The following is a 20,847-nucleotide window of genomic DNA, read 5'->3' as shown; positions in this document are numbered from 1 at the left end:
GTATAATCCTTAGTTCAGGTGTCTAAATGAAAAAAAATGGGGCAAGTACGAGGGAGGTGCCTATGTATTAAGCCAAAAAGGGGGATATTTTGTTGCTCTTTATTTAAGGGACCGGTATTTTTATGTGTGTACAAGTGCTTGCATAAGTGAATTCAAGATTTATAGTTAATGCCGTTTAGATGGTTACCTGAAGAGTTCCGAGGCAAAAGAGAGTGATGCCAATGTTCCTGTGAGTAGTGAATTCGATACCCGTAGAATCACTGCCAAGTTTGAGACCAGTTCCCCATCCAGCAATGCCAACAATATAGGCAGAAGTTTGACAAGCAACATGTATATAAAACCACGCTGGATTCGCTGCTTTGAAAACCTTCAAGTACCTTGCAAATACTGCTCCCATTGGCATTAACACTCCCCAACTTACTGCATTCAATACTCCATGAACCTGTCAAATTTTCAAGATATCAAACATGTCAAATTCCTTGTTGCTTCTAATTATTTTGTTGGGGGTAGTGTATACAAAAATGAGTAATATGGTCAGCAAGGATTCATATAGTTGACCCCAATTTGTATGTAGTTTTCGCGTTGTATCACATCACCTAAAATTAGAATTCAATTCCACAATTTAAATTTGATGAGTTCAACTTACGATTGAATCAATTGGACCTTCGAGATCATAGGTTATGCATGAATTCAATCGAGTCTATTAAACTAGGTTATGATATTATAAGGGTTCATTTGGTTGGAAAACAAGTTATCCCGCAAATAAACTCATCCTAAAATCAATCTCATGATTAATTATCTCTTTATCCCTCGTACCAAACAAACCCTAACAGATTAAAAAACACTAGTAGTGTAAAAATCAATACTCCCATTTCTTATAAGTATGGCAATAAGAGCGCCCGAGAAGAGAGAAAAGTCAGGATGACAAGCGCTCCACCTGCCAAGAAGGCAGCCGGAGCAGCGAGCAAGTGCTTGATGCCTGTTATCCAAACCAACTCTAATCGATACCTACTGTCAGTATATATAAATTAAATTTCAACGAAATAAAGAAAGGGTATGCGAAAACTCACATTTCTTCTACGTTGTCTAGAAGTAACTGAGCTACCACCACCACCTAACTCTCCATTAGCAAAATCAATACTTCCAAAAGACCTCATATTATCACCAGACTGAACATGAGCAGTCAAAGCCTGACCAGAAACAGCACCATTTTGCCAAGCTTGATTAAAACTAGTCCTTCCAGCAGGAAGTTCCAAAGTTGCAAAAATAATAAACTCATTATTCGAATACTCAGCTCCAATTCTCGGAACATTGAAACTCAAAGCCCCCTCTGCTAACTGAGTTCCATAACTAGAAACAGGGGAAGTATAAGCATGAATTTCTCCACTAGAATTTCTAAATGCAACTAAACATTGTGAACCAACCATCCTTGTTCCATCAATATTTAAACCCCAAGCTACCCAATCTGTATTTGGTACACCTCCATGTCTGTAAGCAAGATCAACTGTATGGTTATCTGGATGGTAACTCCAGTGAAGAACAGAGTTTAGTAGAGGCAGAGCATTACAAGTTGCAAATATCTGGTTATTTCTGAATGCAAAAGCTGAGCAATTTTGATTCTGACCATAACTAGTATAAAATAGACCTAAAATCAAGATTGATGAAAATAATGAAGTTAAAAGTTTATCCATAATTGTGCTCTGTTTTTTTTGTTCAGCAAAAACTCAAATTCAAGAACTTGGGTAAGTCCCAAAATGTTGCAAGAATTGGTTTTCTTGGGATTTGGGATGATTGAATCAAGAAAATTGAAATATTTGTTGAAAAATTGGGGTAAGGGGGATTAGATTATATAGATTTTGGAAAGAAAGGTGATGACAAATTCGAAGGAGTTAGTTGACCGCTTCCTTTACGTGGAATTTTAGGCATTTAACCGCTGAAAAGAAATACTAGTGCGGTCGTAAGTACTCCTTAAAAAAATTGTCAATTCAAGTTCCAAGTATGAAATTGCTATTTTCAAGTTTTGAGTATGAAATCACGACTCATTCAGAAAAAATAAATTTTTGAGTTCGAGTTTTTTGAGTATGAAAATACTAACTCCTTCAAAAATTAATAATTTAATTTGAACCCTGAGTACGAAATGTTTTTGTTGACTTGGTTTTACACACTATGGTTGAATTTTTCTACATAAATCAAAATTTAATCATTTAATATATATATCGAAGATTGGAGGAAAAAAGTAAAAGAAGAATCTTAGGCGTATACGTGGAAACCAAAGTATACATTACTAGAAACACAATTAAGAGTTCTAATGGAAGTAACTAGGAAGGTGTTTGATTTTTATTTATTTTTTATATTTTTTCTAGTTTTATATTGAATACTTTTTTATAAATGACTAGACTTTGTGCTCAGAACAAATCTTTGCTTTCAAACTTGGAAAAGTCTTGAATTTACTTATTTAATATTTTGCTATTAATGAACGTAATTTGGATATTTTGGTCATATACAAATGGGAAAGTGAAATATACAAACTGCAGCGTACATAGCAAACAAAACTATAGTTACAGAGTACAATTACTGAAATTATTTTTATAGAGTCGTGTTATGTTTATTATCGTTGTTATTTCTGAAATTTACTCTTCTTTTAATGGGGTCTTATGTCGTGGTACGAAGTTAAAATAGTTTGACTTTAATATGGGTGATATCTAGTGGGGGAAAAAAGTGTGATTGGTACAAATGAAAATGTTTTCTAAAAACTTTTCTAGGGAAATAATAATAATTATTTAGTGTTTGATAAGTAAATAAAAATTATTATTCAAAAGTATTTATATGTGTTATTTAATAAAATATTTCGAAGTCGTTTGGTAGGATGTATAAAAATATTGTTGAATAAGAACTAGTAATGTTGACATTAGTAATATTGGTATTAGTTATGAAAAGAATATTTTTGATACACCATTTGTTTTGGTATATTAATTAAAAATATATGTATTGCATAATTTTTAAATACTCTAATTCATTTATAAAAAATACACTCCAAAAATAAGGTGAAAAGAAAGTGAAAAAAGTTTTAAGAAACAATTGTGTCTTTAACTATGTTAATGCATGCATCAAAAAATCTTTGCATTCCTAATACTATTGTTTGTCATGCATTAGTTATAAATACTTTCCTAAACTTGTTTTTAAAGAGAAAATATCACATTTTGATCAACTAAACATGAAAAATCTATTTTTAATAGGAACTTGAGTTTCTTTCTTTTAGTTATTATTGCTTGCATTAGTTGTTGTCTTGTAACATACTTAAACCTTACCTTGAAAGATAGAGAAACTATTTTTGATAGACCCTTGTCTCAAAAAAATATATTTTAAAGTAAATCAAGAAAAATGAAGAATTCATGGTAAAATATTATAGAAAGCATGTCAAAATATTCTTAAAAAAAAGAAGAAGAAAGAAACATAAGCATAACATTATCGAAGTACAAGAAAATCAAATACTAACATAATTAAAAGGACATGAAACTACAAAAGTAATATTACGTACGACTCCTAGTATGAAAAGATAAGTAAGACAACGTGCTATTACCTGCTAACCTTCCACTCTAATTTGTGTACTTTACAACCTCTTATCTAAGGTCATGTTCTCGATAAATTGAAATTGTCCTATCTAATAATTACCTCTCTCCAATACTTTTTCGATCTACCTCCTCCTCTCCTAAGTTCATTCATAGTCAACCTCTCCTATACTCAAACCTCCGCATAAGAAGCATTTGTGCATATACTCTTTACATATCCGAATTATTTTTAATTTCTGCCTCACTTTCTACTTTTTGTCCTCCACCGAATTACTCACACACATTATTAGTATACAAATATAGTATTCGTCCTGTTGAGTTTGAATTGTTCCTTTTAATATTTAAGAGTTATAAACACTTAACTATCCAAATTTTTGAGTTTTATACTTGAATTACTGAGTATGAGTTTCCTATCTGAACTATCACTTAATAGTTAGCAAAACACAACTCGATTAATTTCTAATAATGTGTGTAATTTCTTTTTTGTTTAAATATACTATCATGTGACACTCCATGTGAAAAAATAATTTCACCGTGACAAATTTAAATAAATCAATATTAGGTTAAAGGTTAAAACTATTACCATATAATTTAATTTAATTTATTTTAACTATGACATCCACCAGCATCTTCTCCACCTTCTTAGCCGTGGTCTCTTTTGGCGTGACATTGATTTCTTCGACTTGAAAGGTGAGAATTTAAGGTTGTAAAAAGGCCAATTAAAAAAATTAACGTGCCAAACAAAGAGAGTCATTATATATGTTAGGTAGATGAAAATTTTATCGACAGATGCGGCAAGAAGCATTTCTAGACAAACATTTGGTCTAGTCAACATCTAGGTGTGTTTCCTAATCATTGAATGATAGTTCAAGTAGAAAACTTTTACTCTCAATAAGTTATGTATGAAACTCAATAAAGTGGAATAGCTTAAACGTGTTTTTGCCCTTTTTAACTCTTTCAAAAACAAACTGAATATAAAAGTACTGCTAATTTCGTACTAATTAGGTCAACTTGATTAAAAACAATTGGCAAATCAGGTATTGACTAATAATGGAGCATTCTTCTAGAGAACGACTTTGCTTGCATTTGTAATTAGTGCTTCTCAACTTTGCCTCTTCCTATTTCACTTCTTTACTCCATCCATTTCATATTAATTGAATTGTTGAGACATTTTTTATTTTTTAAATTAACTTAATTGCTCAATTTTCAAAACTATTATTAGAATGTTCTTTTAATTTTACCCTTCATTAGTTAGTATTGGAATTAGTTATTAATTAATGTTTAGTTATTTTAATCAGAAATTTGACAATAATTAATAAGGGTAAAATGGAAAGTTATGCTTAATTTATGTCTTAATCTTCTTTTCTTAAAGGGTGTGAAACACCTCAACAATTCAATTAATTTGAAATGGAGGGAGTAATTTATTTTTTAAGTCTCAACTTCTAGAAGGCCCAATTCATGTTTTCCTAATGGAAAATTGTATATAATAACAAATTATTAATTCAAATTAAATGTAATTTCCATAGTTTGATTTAATTGTACCCCATAACAAACTGTTTCTATTTCACCTCTCTCCCTGGTGAATCTCGCTCGCCACTCTCGTTCTCGCTGGGCAGTGTCCCTCGCCTCTCTCACTTTTATACAAACACAAATGTATAAAATGTGTTTGTGTTTGTATAAAGCGAAAGAAAATTGTATATATATTTTCATTCCCCTCTCTCCCCTCTCCCAGATCTTGCTCGCCACTCTCTCAGATCTCGCTCGTCACTCTCCCCGATCTCACTCGCCTCTCTCACTTTATACAAACACAAATGTATACATTGCGTTTGTTTTTGTATAAAGCGAGAGAAAATTGTATATATAAACACAAATACATATATTTTCTTCCTATACACTTATGATGATTATACAAATACGATCTTCCCCTGCCCAGTTTTCTTTTGTCTTTCTCTCTTTCTTACTTTATACTAACACAAATTATACGATTGATTCTTTTGTATATGTATACCGAAACAGATTATACAATTGCTTCTTTTGTATATGTATAGCGAAATATACATATTAATAGTCATAACAAACTTTATGTTTGCTATGGAGCGCAATTATGCAAACTATAGCTATAACATACAAATGTGATTGTTATATTTGTTATATGTGAAAGTTGCTCTTATTCTAACCTGATGACAATATGCCACTTGGCAAACTATTAATTCTTTTAACCTTTTTTTTTGTGGATTGCTTATGACGAAAAGGCAGCCCGATAAAGGGCCCAACCATAAGGGCCTATTGTATGCAGTCTTATCTTACTTTTCTGCTAGAGGCTGTTTTCGGGACTTTTGTGACAAAAAAATTATACTATCGAATAATCAAAAAATTTACACTATCGAATAACTTTAAATAGTTATAGTAGGTTATTATTATTATTATTATATATTTCGAAGCTATTAACTTGAGCATGTCTCAAGTAGTTACTCTTCTCGCAAGTTATATTGCTAGTGTACAGAAATTAAATTCAAACATTGAAAGTGAATGAAAAAAGGATACTAGTAGTAATAAATAAAACCACAAATAGGTGGTCTCTCAACATATATGATGTATACAAGAATATATATCAATCTGCAAAGATTAAAAAGAAGGAAAAAAAGAACCAAAATCTGACCAAACAACAAAAAACATATAAACATACAAAAATGTTCAAAGTGACATTATTTAAGTTAACTTATGCCTGTTGATGAGTCCCATTTCCATAAGGATTAACAGTACCATTTGTTCCATTTTGTGTGTGCTTGTTAGAGTCTGTTTTTTTCCTTTTGATGACAATGAACCAAGTAAAGGCTTCTAATAAAACAGCAATGGCACCTATGGCTATGATCACACCAGTGTAAGCCCTCTTCCAATTCTTCTGTCCATTCAATGCATCAAATCCTTGGAAAACATTGGTGATGGCCAGACTTATTACCGCGTATCCAACAGCATGGTGGTAGATGTTCCAGTATAATCTGTACTTGTGGTCTGGCTTTGGCCTCAGAAGCAAAGCAAATACCTACAAAGTTTGTAATCATACAAATTAGTAACAATGAAGGTCGGGTATAATCCTTAGTTCAGGTCTAAATGAAAAAAAATCGGGCAAGTTTGAAGGGGGCGTCTATGTATTAAGCCAAAAAAAGGGAAAATTTGTTGCTCTTTATTTAAGGGTCCGGTCTTTTATGTGTTGACAAGTGTATACATAAGTGAATTCAAGATTTATAGTTAATGCGGTCAAATAAGTAAAAACAGGTAATTCAGTTGAACCTGTCGCACTTACTATATCAAATGTGTATAACCCTTAGTTCATGTGTCTTAATGAAAAAAGAGGACAAGTTTGAGGGGTCGGCTATGTACTAAATCCCCCAAAAGGGATTTTTTCAGACGTACACCAAAATTATAGCCGGCAAATGTATATTTGTGAGATATTAATGTATTAGTGAATTCAAGATTTAGAGTTAATGCGTTTTGATGGTTACCTGAAGAGTTCCGAGGCAAAAGAGAGTGATGCCAATGTTCCTGTGAGTAGTGAATTCGATACCGGTAGAATCACTGCCAAGTTTGAGACCAGTTCCCCATCCAGCAACACCAACAATATAGGCAGAAGTTTGACAAGCAACATGTATATAAAACCAAGCTGGATTTGCTGCTTTGAAAACCTTCAAGTACCTTGCAAATACTGCACCCATTGGCATTAACACTCCCCAACTCACTGCATTCAGTATTCCATGAACCTGCCAAATTTTCAAGATATCAAACATGTCAAATTCTTTGTTTCTTCTAATTATTTTGTTGGGGGTAGTGGATACAAAAAATGAGTAATATGGTCAGCGAGAATTCATATAGTCAACCCCAATTTATTTGGGGACAGATATGTAGCTTTCGCGCTGTTTATATCACGTTACCTAAAATTAGAACGCAATTCCATAATTTAAACTTGATGAGTTCAACTTACGGTTGAATCAATTGGACTTTCGAGATAATAGGTTATGTATTGAAAATATTGAGTTTAAACTAGGTTACGCATCCACCTTTACCTAAAAGATAACTATAGGACACCGTCCATATAACAAGCGAGACTAGCAAGATGAAAAATAAAACAATTTATGTACATATTATAAGGGCTCGTTTGGTTGGGAAACAAAACAAGTTATCCCACGATTTTATCTCAATCAAACATGAGATAAATCCATCCTAATCCCTCGTATCAAACAAACCCTAATAGATTAAAAAGTAGTGATAGTCTAAAAATCAATACTCCCATTTCCTATAACTATGGCAATAAGAGTGTCCGAGAAGAGAGAAAAGTCAGGATGACAAGCGCTCCACCTGCCAAGAAGGCAGCCGGAGCAGCGAGTAAGTTCTTCATGCCTTTTATCCAAACCAACTCTAATCAATATCTACTGTCAGTATATATAAGTTAAATTCCAACGAAATAAAGAAAGGGTATGCGAAAACTCACATTTCTTCTACGTTGTCTAGAAGTAACTGAGCTACCACCACCACCTAACTCTCCATTAGCAAAATCAATACTTCCAAAAGACCTCATATTATCACCAGACTGAACATGAGCAGTCAAAGCCTGACCAGAAACAGCACCATTTTGCCAAGCTTGATTAAAACTAGTCCTTCCAGCAGGAAGTTCCAAAGTTGCAAAAATAATAAACTCATTATTCGAATACTCAGCTCCAATTCTCGGAACATTGAAACTCAAAGCCCCCTCTGCTAACTGAGTTCCATAACTAGAAACAGGGGAAGTATAAGCATGAATTTCTCCACTAGAATTTCTAAATGCAACTAAACATTGTGAACCAACCATCCTTGTTCCGTCAATATTTAAACCCCAAGCTACCCAATCTGTATTTGGTACACCTCCATGTCTGTAAGCAAGATCAACTGTATGGTTATCTGGATGGTAACTCCAATGAAGAACAGAGTTTAGTAGAGGCAGAGCATTACAAGTTGCAAATATTTGGTTATTTCTGAATGCAAAAGCAGAGCAATTTTGATTCTGACCATAACTAGTAGAAAATAGAGTTGAAATCAAGATTGATGAAAATAATAAAGTTGTTAAAAGTTTATTCATATTTGTGCTCTGTTTTTTTTTTGTCCTGTAAAAACTCAAATTCAAGAACTTGGGTAAGTCCCAAAATATTGCAAGAATTGGTTTTCTTAGGATTTGTGACGATTGAATCAAGAAAATTGAAATATTTGTTGAAAAATTGGGGTGAAGTAGCTTAGATTATATAGATTTTTGAAAGAGAAAGGGAAAAGGAAGGTGAAGTAGGTGATGACAAATTCGAAGGAGTTAGTTGACCGCTTCCTTTACGTGGAATTTTAGGCATATAACCGCTTTAAAAAAAATGGTGCGGTCCTAAGTACTCCTTACAAACAATTATGAGTTCGAGCCTTAAGTATGAAATCGTTACTTTTGAATTTAAATTTTGAGTATAAAGTCATGACTCTTTCAGAAAAAAAGATTTCGAGTTCAAGTTTTGAGTATAAAATTACTGACTCCTTCAAATAAAGATTTTGAATTTGAATCTTGTGTATGAAATATTTTTGTTAACGAGGTTTTACACACTATGGTTGAATTTTTCGACATGAATTAAAATTTAATCTTAGGCGTGTATGTGGAAACCAAAGTATACATTATTATTAGAAACACAATTAAGAGTTCTAATGGAAGTAATTAGGAAGGTGTTTGATTTTTATTTAATTTTTATATATTTTTTCTAGTTTTATATTGAATTAGATATTGAATACTTTTCTATAAATGACTAGACTTTGTGCTCAGAACAAATGTTTGCTTTCAAACTTGGAAAAGACATGAATTTACTAATTTAATATTTTGCTATTAATGAACGTAATTTGGATACTTTGGTCATATGTAAAGTGCTATTTTTAAAAATTATTATATTTTAGAAATTAGTAATAGAACAAGAGAATAATTCAATTTAGCTGAGGAGAGTAGTTGAACAATAAATATGTAAAGTGTAAACGGATGATATAATAATGTAATATTCTGACCTATTTTTTCAAATGAAAAATTATTTTAATTTACATGTCTTTTACTATTTAATTAATTTGTTTTAAGAAGGGCCAATTTTTTTTAAAAAAAAATTATGTTTAGAACAAGGTCGATGTAGAATGACATTTTAATTATGGTTTAGAATATCGGGTGTGTTTGGTATGAAGGAAAATGTTTTCCATGGAAAATGTTTTTCTGGAAAACAAGTTGATTTTTGACTTATTTACTCATGTTTGATTGGAGAGTGAAAATATTTTCCGGAAAAGATTTTTAGTGTTTGATTTATGAATGAAAAATATTTTTGAAAAATATCTTTTATTTTTACTAGAGTAGAAAAATAATATTTGAAATTGAAAAATATTTTTTAAAAACAAACTTAAATTTTTTTTGGGGTGGGGCGTGGTAGGGGGTGGGTGAGGGGGGGATCGAAGGTAGGGGTGAAATATTGAAATTTTGTAAGTTGAAAATATTTTTTAAAAACAAACTTAAATTTTTTTTGGGGTGGGGCGTGGTAGGGGGTGGGTGAGGGGGGGATCGAAGGTAGGGGTGAAATATTGAAATTTTGTAAGTTGAAAATATTTTTTAAAAACAAACTTAAATTTTTTTTGGGGTGGGGCGTGGTAGGGGGTGGGTGAGGGGGGGATCGAAGGTAGGGGTGAAATATTGAAATTTTGTAAGTTGAAAATATTTTTTAAAAACAAACTTAAATTTTTTTTGGGGTGGGGCGTGGTAGGGGGTGGGTGAGGGGGGGATCGAAGGTAGGGGTGAAATATTGAAATTTTGTAAGTTGAAAATATTTTTTAAAAACAAACTTAAATTTTTTTTGGGGTGGGGCGTGGTAGGGGGTGGGTGAGGGGGGGATCGAAGGTAGGGGTGAAATATTGAAATTTTGTAAGTTGAAAATATTTTTTAAAAACAAACTTAAATTTTTTTTGGGGTGGGGCGTGGTAGGGGGTGGGTGAGGGGGGGATCGAAGGTAGGGGTGAAATATTGAAATTTTGTAAGTTGAAAATATTTTTTAAAAACAAACTTAAATTTTTTTTGGGGTGGGGCGTGGTAGGGGGTGGGTGAGGGGGGGATCGAAGGTAGGGGTGAAATATTGAAATTTTGTAAGTTGAAAATATTTTTTAAAAACAAACTTAAATTTTTTTTGGGGTGGGGCGTGGTAGGGGGTGGGTGAGGGGGGGATCGAAGGTAGGGGTGAAATATTGAAATTTTGTAAGTTGAAAATATTTTTTAAAAACAAACTTAAATTTTTTTTGGGGTGGGGCGTGGTAGGGGGTGGGTGAGGGGGGGATCGAAGGTAGGGGTGAAATATTGAAATTTTGTAAGTTGAAAATATTTTTTAAAAACAAACTTAAATTTTTTCTTTTGAAGGGGGTGGGGGATGATAGGGTAAGGGGTAAAAATAAAAAATTGAAATTAGAAATATCTTTTAAAATAATTTTTAATATTTTTTTGTGAGGGGTGGGGGTAGGGGTGAGGGCGGGGTAAAGGAATTGAATTTAAAAATAAGCTTTAAAATTATATAAAAAAAAAAATTGGGGAAGGGGGTGGTTGTGGAGCTGGTTTGAGGATAGGGACAAAATAAATTGATTTTTTCAACAAAAAAGTAATTGTAATTTAAAGTTGGAAGAGAGTTTTGGAAAATGTTTTCATTAAGTTTTGAAGGAAAGTCATTTTCCTTAAATTTGAGAAAAATGAATTGATTTGAAAAACATTTTCCAAAACATTTAACCCAACTAAACATAAGAAAATTGAAAAACATTTTCCAGAAAATATTTTCCTTCATACCAAACACGCCCATCATCGTCTTAATGTCCTATGTTGCAACTAGAGCCAAGTTGGTGGCAAAATTTAAGAAAATCCAAAGTTTTCGAACATATCTTCTTGTCTATTTGACTCTATTTTTTTTTAAAAAAATATTAAGCAGAATAAATATTTTTTGACTTAAGAAACTGCAAAAGGTTTTTAGGAATATGGGAAAATGCATAAGTACTCCCCCCCCCCAACTTATTTTTTAATTAATTTTCTACCCCTTTTCGGCCTACGTGCACTATTCTTGAAAAAATTATCAACACACGTTGGGCCCACAAGATAGTACCACGTAGACTGAAAATGGGTAGAAAATTATATATAAAATAAATTCGGAGAATAACAGGACCTTAGTAAAAATTAGATGTGTCTCAAAAATTTTGGGCATAAGCCGGAGGTACTTATGATTTTCCCTAGGAATATCACAAAGTTGGCAAAAAAAAAAAAAAGGAGGAAAATGATTATCTAATTATGGTTTTATTTTTATTAGAGAACTTCTCTAAACAATATTTTCAAAAAAGACTGTTCAAACACCCTAAACATCAGGACCTCAAGAAATATAATGTTGACTTCTTTTTATCCTATATACTCCTTTGATTTCAATTTACGTGGTATTTTCCGTATTCTTACAATCAATTTCATTTCGACCATGAATTTGAATATAAAACTAAAATATATTTATAATAAAATTTACATATTTGAAAACTATATAACAAGTAATATAAATTACGATACTTGTCAATTTAAAATATATCAATAATGAAGATTGTGGTTAAAAAAAAGTTTGTTTAACTCTCAAAATTTGAAAAATATTGTATATATAAATTGGAACAGATAGAATAAAACAAAAGGTTTTACGATGAATACGTTCGGCGATCGGCAATATTAATAAAATCATGTTCGGCAAACGGCAATATAAAGTTAAGTATCTATTATTATATGAATTTGAGGGGATTATCAATTACCCACTTTTTATAATTAAAAATAAATTTCAATCTTTTTATAATTAAAAATAATTTAATTTTAAAATTATCTTTTAATTTATAATTATATAAATATCTAAAATACGTAATTTTAAATTTTTTATTCTTTTTAAATTTTATGTGAAGGCAAAATGTTGTTACGTAAAGTAGACGGAGTGAGTAATATTATTGCCCTCTAGAATAGTAGAATATGGTTTACCATAAGTTGATCGTTATTTTGTCCACTTTCATTAAAAATTGCCACCACAATGTGGACAAATCTTACTAAAGAAAATATACTTATAAAAATATGGGACATGGTACAAGTATCCCCTTAGACTATGATCGAAATTTCAGAGACACACATTAACTAAACAAAGTTCCTATTATCCTCTCGAACTCAATTTTTTTGTAATTTTATACACCTCTTTGGCTTACGTGGCATCCAAACATCTTTTACGCGCCTCAACTGTGCGGAGTCACGGAGTGTGTCACGTAAGTCAAAAGATGTATAAAATTACAAAAAAAAATTGAGTTCGAGGGGGTAATAGGACCTTAGTTTAGTTAAAGTATGTCTTCTGGGATTTCGGTCATAGCAATCTAGGGGGATAATTGTATCTTATCCCTAAAAATAATGTTCTTTTGAGAGAATACTCTATTTCAAAAATAATGACATGTTTTTTTTTCTTAGGTTTGTTTTCTAAAATATTGTCTTAGTAATGTATGGGTGATATCAATATGGGCTGTAGTGCAGTAATTATAAGGCTGCTTTATTCTTAATTAGAAGTTTGTATCCGAGTTTGTGTATGGAGAAAATTTTGTTAGGAGCGCCACCTCAAGTAGGCCCTGCAATGCATGATTCAAATTTAATTGAAGTTCTAATGCGAATTGAAGTGGATGAATTGAATCCCGCTACATTTAATCACACGTCATGGCTTAGAGTGATGATAATATACTATAGAGAGAAAATTCATTGTAGAAAGTGATTTGGGATTTTTTTAATGGGCCCTTCAACACAATTTAAATTTTATTGTTTTAGTTCATAAAGACGAATTTGTTAAATGTTGTGCGATTTACTTTTATCACGTCTCAAGCTATAAGAATTTTCGTTATTTCTAATAATTTCCCAGCATACACTTCATCTTATATGAAATGACAACCTTGTACATCAGTTAGCTTATAAAGAGAGTAAAGTAAACAATAAAATAGAAGTCATCAAACGGAAGCCCAATAATTGTTTGAGAATTACGGATTGAATAACTATTAACGTAAGAAATACGTCCAAAATGATGGATGATTTGAAATTTTGAATATTGATATCTCCTAAGTTTTTTAAATCAAAAAAAATTCCAGAAAAAGTACAATTTAAAAGGTAAAATTAACTATTTCATCCGCTTCGAATTTCGATATACATGCACACAACTTCTTAAGAAAAAGAAACAAACAAACAGAAATCTAAACATGTTCTTTAATTTGAAATCATTTTGTAAACAATTATACTTGAATCTAATTAGTCCTATATTTAAAAAAAATAAAAAATAAAAAAGTAAAGGTGAATAATATTTTTATTATTCTTAGGAATTTTTCTTTTAGTTTCCCACCCAGATTTTCACGCCGTGTAGGGTCTTATTCGGGGGAAGCGCTCCCTATCAAAAAAAAATTCATACATAACTCGAGACCTCTTGTTAAGGAAATAGTCTCATTCACTGCACTACATCCGATGGACTATGGTGAATTGGTGATAATATATTTTTACGAATTAAATATAAAAGTGAAGACAAAAGAGAAGTAAAAGAAAGGATTAATAATGAGAAACTTATAATCAAACATAAGGAAGTTCATTATATTAGGACATGGAGATGGCGTGTTGACCCAGAGTTAGTTGACTAAGCATTGTATTATAACAAGTCATGACTTGCATATATTAAAAGAAAGTTTCATAAAATTAATTATTAGAATTTAAGATATACTAATAAGTACATACATTGCATGCAAATGCAATAATGCGTGTGCATGGGTCTTTTTTCGTAGGTTCATGCAATTAATTGGAGATAATTAATTCAACACCCAAACTTGACCTAACCCTACTTATCATTTTCATACAACTCATCAATTTATTATAAACCCATTCCTCATTAATCATCCTTCTTATTCTCTGTTTCATTTTATGTTACACCGTTTAAAATATGGACTTACTCAGAAGCGGAGTTGCATTAAATTTTCAAACCTCCTTCAACGAAAGTGAATAACTTTTATGTTAATTTGAACATAAAATTTTTGTTTTAAAAAATTAAAATTATATCTTTAAAAAAGTATTATAAATGATGTTAATTAACGATTCAAAATATTAAAGAGGCAACTAAAAATATAAATGAAAGAAAAAGCTATTTGACGTTCCAAACAGAAATAGTTGCACAAAGTGGAACCGAAAGAGTAATAATTAAATTCCTTCGTCTTTTTTTTTTTTTTCCTTTTTTCTATTGTAGAGTAGTGGATGCACTACAATAAATAAAGAATTTTATGAAAATAATATAATTATCGCTATATTATATTTGTCAACAATTACAACTATAAAAACTTATAATCAATATTATATTCTATATAAATATCATTAAAGATTTTAGCTATTCTGGACCCAATGATTTAACTCAATTAGCCCTAAAATATTTTTACAACAGTAACCAATACGGCTAAAAAGAAAATTTATCGCCATAATTTTTGTTATAATGAAATGATATAAATTTGCGCATATATTCTGCTAATAGTTCATGTTATAAATTTTTGTTTTGGCCGTCATCATAATTAATTACTACTATTATCTTTTAAAGATCCATGCAACGTGGTCAATGAATTTATTAGGTTAATGACGTATATTTTGAAAGACCAAATCAATAATGTTATTCTAATTATATATGTATCTGCTTATACGAAATTTCCTCTTACCATTAACAATTAATTTTTCTTATTAAGGGTAATCTCAAGTGAAGTGTCGTATGCGTTTCTTTAATTATGGGAGATTAATAAGTGATAAACATGTCTGCTTAGAAAAAGTAAACTATATCATTAATATTAAAAAAATTGCAACCGTTCATGATGTGATTTCTTGCTCAAAAACTCATCCGAATTTATTGAGTGCCAAACATATCGATAAGTTTCAAAACACTGGATTGATCTACGAAAAGTCTTAAATCAAGATATTTTGGTTTAATTTAAGTACTCATAATTAGGAATATAATCGAGATGTGGATTTAGAATTGTACATGCAATATCAAACATTTGGAGATATCTACTTCACATGTTCGACTTGATCTTCCAAGTAACTTATGAATAAGATGATGCTTCCAAGAAGCACCATTGAGAAAAGAAAGAAATGTATTAAGTGAGAATTGATCCCGATCCTCTAGATAAATAACATAGCATTTGATCAAGTACATCATTAAAAAATATATACATACACTTTAAAAATATATATCATAAGTACATATGTATACACTACCTAGTTTTTTAGAAAGATCATGGATTTGCGTACTATACTTTTAGGTTATAAATTCACCCTTGCATAGCATTTAATACATAAATTATATTAATTTGTATATCCAGTAATTAGTAAATATAATCGGCTTTCCTAACAAAATAGCAGCGAGGATTGGCTTCAAAATAATTACTTAGACAACCCGTATATATAATATCTAAATAGCTAAATAAAAAAAAAATATTTTTAATATATTAAAATACATAAATAAAAGTAAAAAAAATAAATATATTTTTAATATAATAAATAAGTAAAACTCAACTGAGAAAGTGTATGTATCCCATGTCCGATAAAAATAATTAAACTTGCATACAGCCAGGAGCGGATCCACTTTATACCAAGGGGTGTCACTTGACGACACTGATTTGTCGAATTTTTTTATATTTATATGTATAAAAAACTTAAAAAAGAAAAACAGAATATAACTACTATTAAAAGAAATCGTGGTTGATGAGATCCTGAGTTTGATCCTCAACAAGCATGTTTTTATGTTTCATTTTTTCATTTTAGTTGAATTTTATTCATTATTTTTTTTTATGAAATTAATTTCATAAAAACTTATCATTAAGAGTTGCAGTAATTTAAATGTTTTATCAGTACGTCTTAAATATTTTTTTATTAATATAATGTTATTATATTTTTTTAAATAACGACACCGCATAAAAAAAATATCGTGCGGTGCGTACACAACAAACAAACTCGAATGATATAACTACCAAAATTAAAATAAGAATAATATAGATGGTAAATTACATTCTGTAGCAAGCTTGTTTTGACTTTTGACCAACCCACTTTTGTCTTCTGTAAATTGATGTGGTGAGTCGTTAAACTATATTAATTAAAAAAAATTAAGAAATTGTTTGGTATGCAAGATAAGATGGATTAATTCAAAGTAAATTTGAGATAAAATTTGTTCTGTATTTAATGGACATAATATAAATATTATTTTAAATTTAATTATCAAATATTTCGTCTTATCTCATTTAATTTGAGATTATTTAATCACATTTCCCTAATAAAATAAATTAGTCCAAATTACAATTTCAAACTCAATAATTTAGTTTGTTTACCAAACAACCTCAAAAATATTTTAAATCATACACTTCAAAATCCTCACCTAATTCCTCTTTTATTGGACATGCTACAAAGTCTTTTTCATTGTTAGGTTCCCAATTTTTTACACTTCAATGACTAGGTCATCTAGTTTATTCTAGAAATATGGAAACACTAGCACATAACACCTAGACTAGAATTTTGTTTTTTTTGCAAGAAATTTTAAATTTATAATAAGAAGAAATCAAAACAAAATGGTCCAAACATTAGAAAATTGATTTGACTACCTAATGGTCAAACTCTCCATCTTTCTTTGATGGAGTGGAGTATACTTGGGGTGGGAATCATGAAATTAGAATTAGATTGTGAAAATTTTGATTTTTTTAATTTGAAAAATTATTATCCAAATTTAAATAAAATATATTATATAGTTATATACTAAGTTTATGATAATACTTTTGGGTTTAACTTTTATTCATCGAAGATATATGCTCGATATTGTATCCGAAATAGCAAGTATTTAAAAAAATATATAATACATAGTGAAAATTTAAATTTTATATGTTTCATTTTGTATCTTTTCACTTGGAGTTGTATTTATTCGCTTTATATCAATGTATTTATTCACTCTGAATCTCTTATACAAAGTGAACCAATACCGAATAAACATATATAGAACAAATTGATGCACTGAATTATTTTTTACCTTTATAATTAATAAAATTATCATTATGACTTCATAATTAAAACTCAAAGCTAAGTATCATTGTTTTTTAAATTTCCTCCGATATAAAAGGAAGTTCGTTAATCGTACACCAGTCAAAATAACTAACGTGTGGGTACCTTCGTATACTTTCAAGTCATATACTAAATCCTAATATTATAAAATAAATTTTAAAAATACATTTTCCGTTCATTTTTACTTGTCACTAGTTAACACACCTATTAAGAAAATAATTATTGATATAAGTATTTTACCAAACTATCTCTATTAAATGATGTTTAGTATTAGGTCATGGAAAACGATTCGGAAAAATAAGTATTTAATGTTGAGGTAAAACATGAAAAAATATAATTCTATTTTTTTGATATGTCGAAAGTGACAAATAAAAATAAAAATATATTTTAGAAATAAGTAACAAGTAAAAGTGAACAGAGGAAGTATATTATATGGCCTAATATATTACAAGCACTTGGAACCAAATTTCAAGATATATTAGTTTAATTTATCAAGGAAAATTAAAGAGACAATTACATTACATCAAACAAGATTAATTTCAAATTAGCACCAAAAAGGAAAAAAGAAATCTACAAAGTGAAGACCCATTGTTTACGTGATGTTTAACTCATCAAAGAGAAAGATACTACATTTATGATTGATTTCCCGGTAAAAACTTAATTGCATTAGTATTTTTGACGTGAAATATAAAATTCATTAAAATTACAATAAATAATATATCTGAACTTATAACTTTAAAAATATAACGAGTTCAATGCTAAAAATCTTAAAGATTGAACGCATAAAATTTAAATCTTGAATCCGTCTCTGTCACCGATAGAAGACATTTGTATTTCATACCCACACTATAATAGTTAAGTCGTATTCTTTTTTAATATGAACTCATACATTTGGAATGGATGACATATATAAAGGAAGGATTCTCTAAGATATATGAGTATAATATTTAATTTTAAAGTGAGAGATGCGTATCTCGAATGAAATTGTTACTTTCAAAAAATTTAATTAAAGCATTTTTCACATAATTTGTTGATCAAATTAACGATTCTATCATGAAGTAACACTACTTTATAAATAAAGTTGGTAAAACATGCAATTTTCACCTCATTGGAATTGACAGTATCGAAAAGGTCATGTCTAAGTAGAACATTTCTCACATCAAAACATGAGAATTATAAGCTATTTGAAGAAGTCCAAAAAAGAAACATAAACTGAACTACTAACAACTCACCGGGGGCGGCATCAGAGCGTAGGAAGCATGTTCGACAGAATTCAATACATAATTTTATTTGATTCAAATTGAACCTAATATTTATCTCAAGAACACATTGAATGTGTACAGATTAATTATTAATTTGATTCAAATTGAACCTAATATTTATCTCAAGAACACATTGAATGTGTACAGATTAATTATTAATTTGATTCAAATTGAACCTAATATTTATCTCAAGAACACATTGAATGTGTACAGATTAATTATTAATTTAGTATACAGTAACTTAAGAAAACTAAAATTTTGAATTCATAAACTTTAAATCTTTGATTCAGTGGCTTCGCTCTAACAAACTCAGTGCTTCATTCCTTATATATTGATTAGAGTTGAATGTTACGATTAGCTCAACTACGTCCACTTTATGGCCATAGCCTTTGCTCACAACTCTTCATATTACACTTTTCTCAACCAATGAAAGTTACAACCTTCACTCCTTGCATATAGATTATAGAATCCATCATTTACACACGGATGGCTCAATTAGGCTTGGGACTAAAGTCAAATTTTACAAAAAGGTTTTAATTGATATATATATATATATATGTTTTACTCGAAAAATATAAATAAAGAAAAATGACTAAGTTTTCGAAAAATTGATTAAACTTATAATTTAAGAGAAATCGTATTTCCAAAAAAAAAACAAAGTCGCCACTTAATTTTTTTAATAAAAATCAAGAAAAAACTCAGTTCAATGTACATTCCGAGAAGATGTTAGGCCCTCGGAATGTCCGCTAACTTGCGGTTGACCAGCGATTTGACTAAAAATGACTTTGACTAATTTTTAAAATTTTAACTAAGTAAAAGAACTCATTTTTTATTACTTATTTATTACTATTATTTTCTAATTAATTATTTTTAAAGGGAAATAAACTAAAGGGGATCATTCTAAAGGGAAGTGATTTCAGCGTTGATAATACCAAAATTGAAATGGAAGTTAGGTAATAAAAAATATGTATAAAATAAATGTTTATATTTTTTAATACAAAAGCGAAATGGCTATCTATGGGAATTTAATTAGATCACACCATAAAATAAAGGGAAAAGGGTCAGATATACCCCTCAACTTTGCTATTTGGAGCTGATATGCCCCTCGTTATGAAATGGCTCATGTATACCCTTACCGTTATACAAACGGCTCACATATACCCCTAACGTTATAAAATGAGCTCACATATACCCTTCATTTAATGGAAGTGAAAAAAATTAATTTAAACTTATATTTTTTTACTTATAAATTTTATTTAAATCATTTAGGGGTATATAGGATTCTTCTAGCAAAGTTCAAGGTATATTTCAATATTTTTTATACATAAATTATTTTTTGATCTTTGCTATTTGGAGCTGATATGCCCCTCGTTATGAAATGGCTCATGTATACCCTTACCGTTATACAAACGGCTCACATATACCCCTAACGTTACAAAATGAGCTCACATATACCCTTCATTTAATGGAAGTGAAAAAATTAATTTAAACTTATATTTTTTACTTATAAATTTTATTTAAATCATTTAGGGGTATATAGGATTCTTCTAGCAAAAGTTCAAGGTATATTTCAATATTTTTTATACATAAATTATTTTTGATTTCTTTGATTTTCATTATTTTAGTTTCTTATTCTTATTTTATTTTTTTCTTTCAATCCTTAGTGTAAAGAAAAAAAATTAAAACTATTATTTTTGGCTATATTATACTCACATATACCCTTCATTTAATGGAAGTGAAAAAATTAATTTAAACTTATATTTTTTACTTATAAATTTTATGGCTATATTATACTTTAAAACAATTTTTTTTTTGTCTATATTGTAATTTAATTTTTGTATTTGAAGAAAAAAAAATTGGT

General features: G+C 29.8%; 2 protein-coding genes across 2 annotated transcripts; both read right to left on the bottom strand.

Annotated features, from left to right (window-relative positions):
• Positions 1 to 13: 13 nt before the first annotated feature.
• LOC102599996 (cytochrome b561 and DOMON domain-containing protein At4g17280-like) lies at positions 14 to 1,815 on the bottom strand. Its single transcript, XM_006362972.2, has 2 exons — positions 1,071 to 1,815; positions 14 to 442 (listed from the first exon to the last, which is right to left on the bottom strand). The coding sequence occupies exons 1-2, from the start codon at positions 1,689 to 1,691 to the stop codon at positions 176 to 178; spliced, it is 888 nt and encodes a 295-aa protein (XP_006363034.1). The 5' UTR covers positions 1,692 to 1,815; the 3' UTR covers positions 14 to 175.
• Positions 1,816 to 6,116: 4,301 nt separating this feature from the next.
• On the bottom strand, positions 6,117 to 8,808 carry LOC102599667 (cytochrome b561 and DOMON domain-containing protein At5g47530-like). Its single transcript, XM_006362971.2, has 3 exons — positions 8,056 to 8,808; positions 7,073 to 7,327; positions 6,117 to 6,612 (listed from the first exon to the last, which is right to left on the bottom strand). Exons 1-3 carry the CDS (start codon positions 8,677 to 8,679, stop codon positions 6,289 to 6,291), a joined length of 1,203 nt encoding a protein of 400 aa, XP_006363033.1. The 5' UTR covers positions 8,680 to 8,808; the 3' UTR covers positions 6,117 to 6,288.
• Positions 8,809 to 20,847: the final 12,039 nt, after the last annotated feature.

The sequence above is a fragment of the Solanum tuberosum genome, unplaced genomic scaffold (genome assembly GCF_000226075.1).
Source record: "Solanum tuberosum cultivar DM 1-3 516 R44 unplaced genomic scaffold, SolTub_3.0 scf00413, whole genome shotgun sequence".
In the NCBI taxonomy this organism is placed as follows: Eukaryota; Viridiplantae; Streptophyta; class Magnoliopsida; order Solanales; family Solanaceae; genus Solanum; species Solanum tuberosum.
The sequence above is the reverse complement of the archived record's forward strand: the minus strand, read 5'-3'. Positions and strand labels throughout refer to the sequence as shown.

Bases quoted from the DNA above. Each gene is read 5' to 3' on its own strand.
- LOC102599667 (XM_006362971.2), bottom strand. From the start codon at position 8,679: ATGAATAAACTTTTAACAACTTTATTATTTTCATCAATCTTGATTTCA. The intron at 7,328-8,055 runs GTGAGTTTTCGC...AAAATTTGGCAG, and splicing joins CTAGACAACGTAGAAGAAAT to GTTCATGGAATACTGAATGC. The intron at 6,613-7,072 runs GTAACCATCAAA...CAAACTTTGTAG, and splicing joins TTTGCCTCGGAACTCTTCAG to GTATTTGCTTTGCTTCTGAG.
- LOC102599996 (XM_006362972.2), bottom strand. From the start codon at position 1,691: ATGGATAAACTTTTAACTTCATTATTTTCATCAATCTTGATTTTAGGT. The intron at 443-1,070 runs GTGAGTTTTCGC...AAAATTTGACAG, and splicing joins CTAGACAACGTAGAAGAAAT to GTTCATGGAGTATTGAATGC.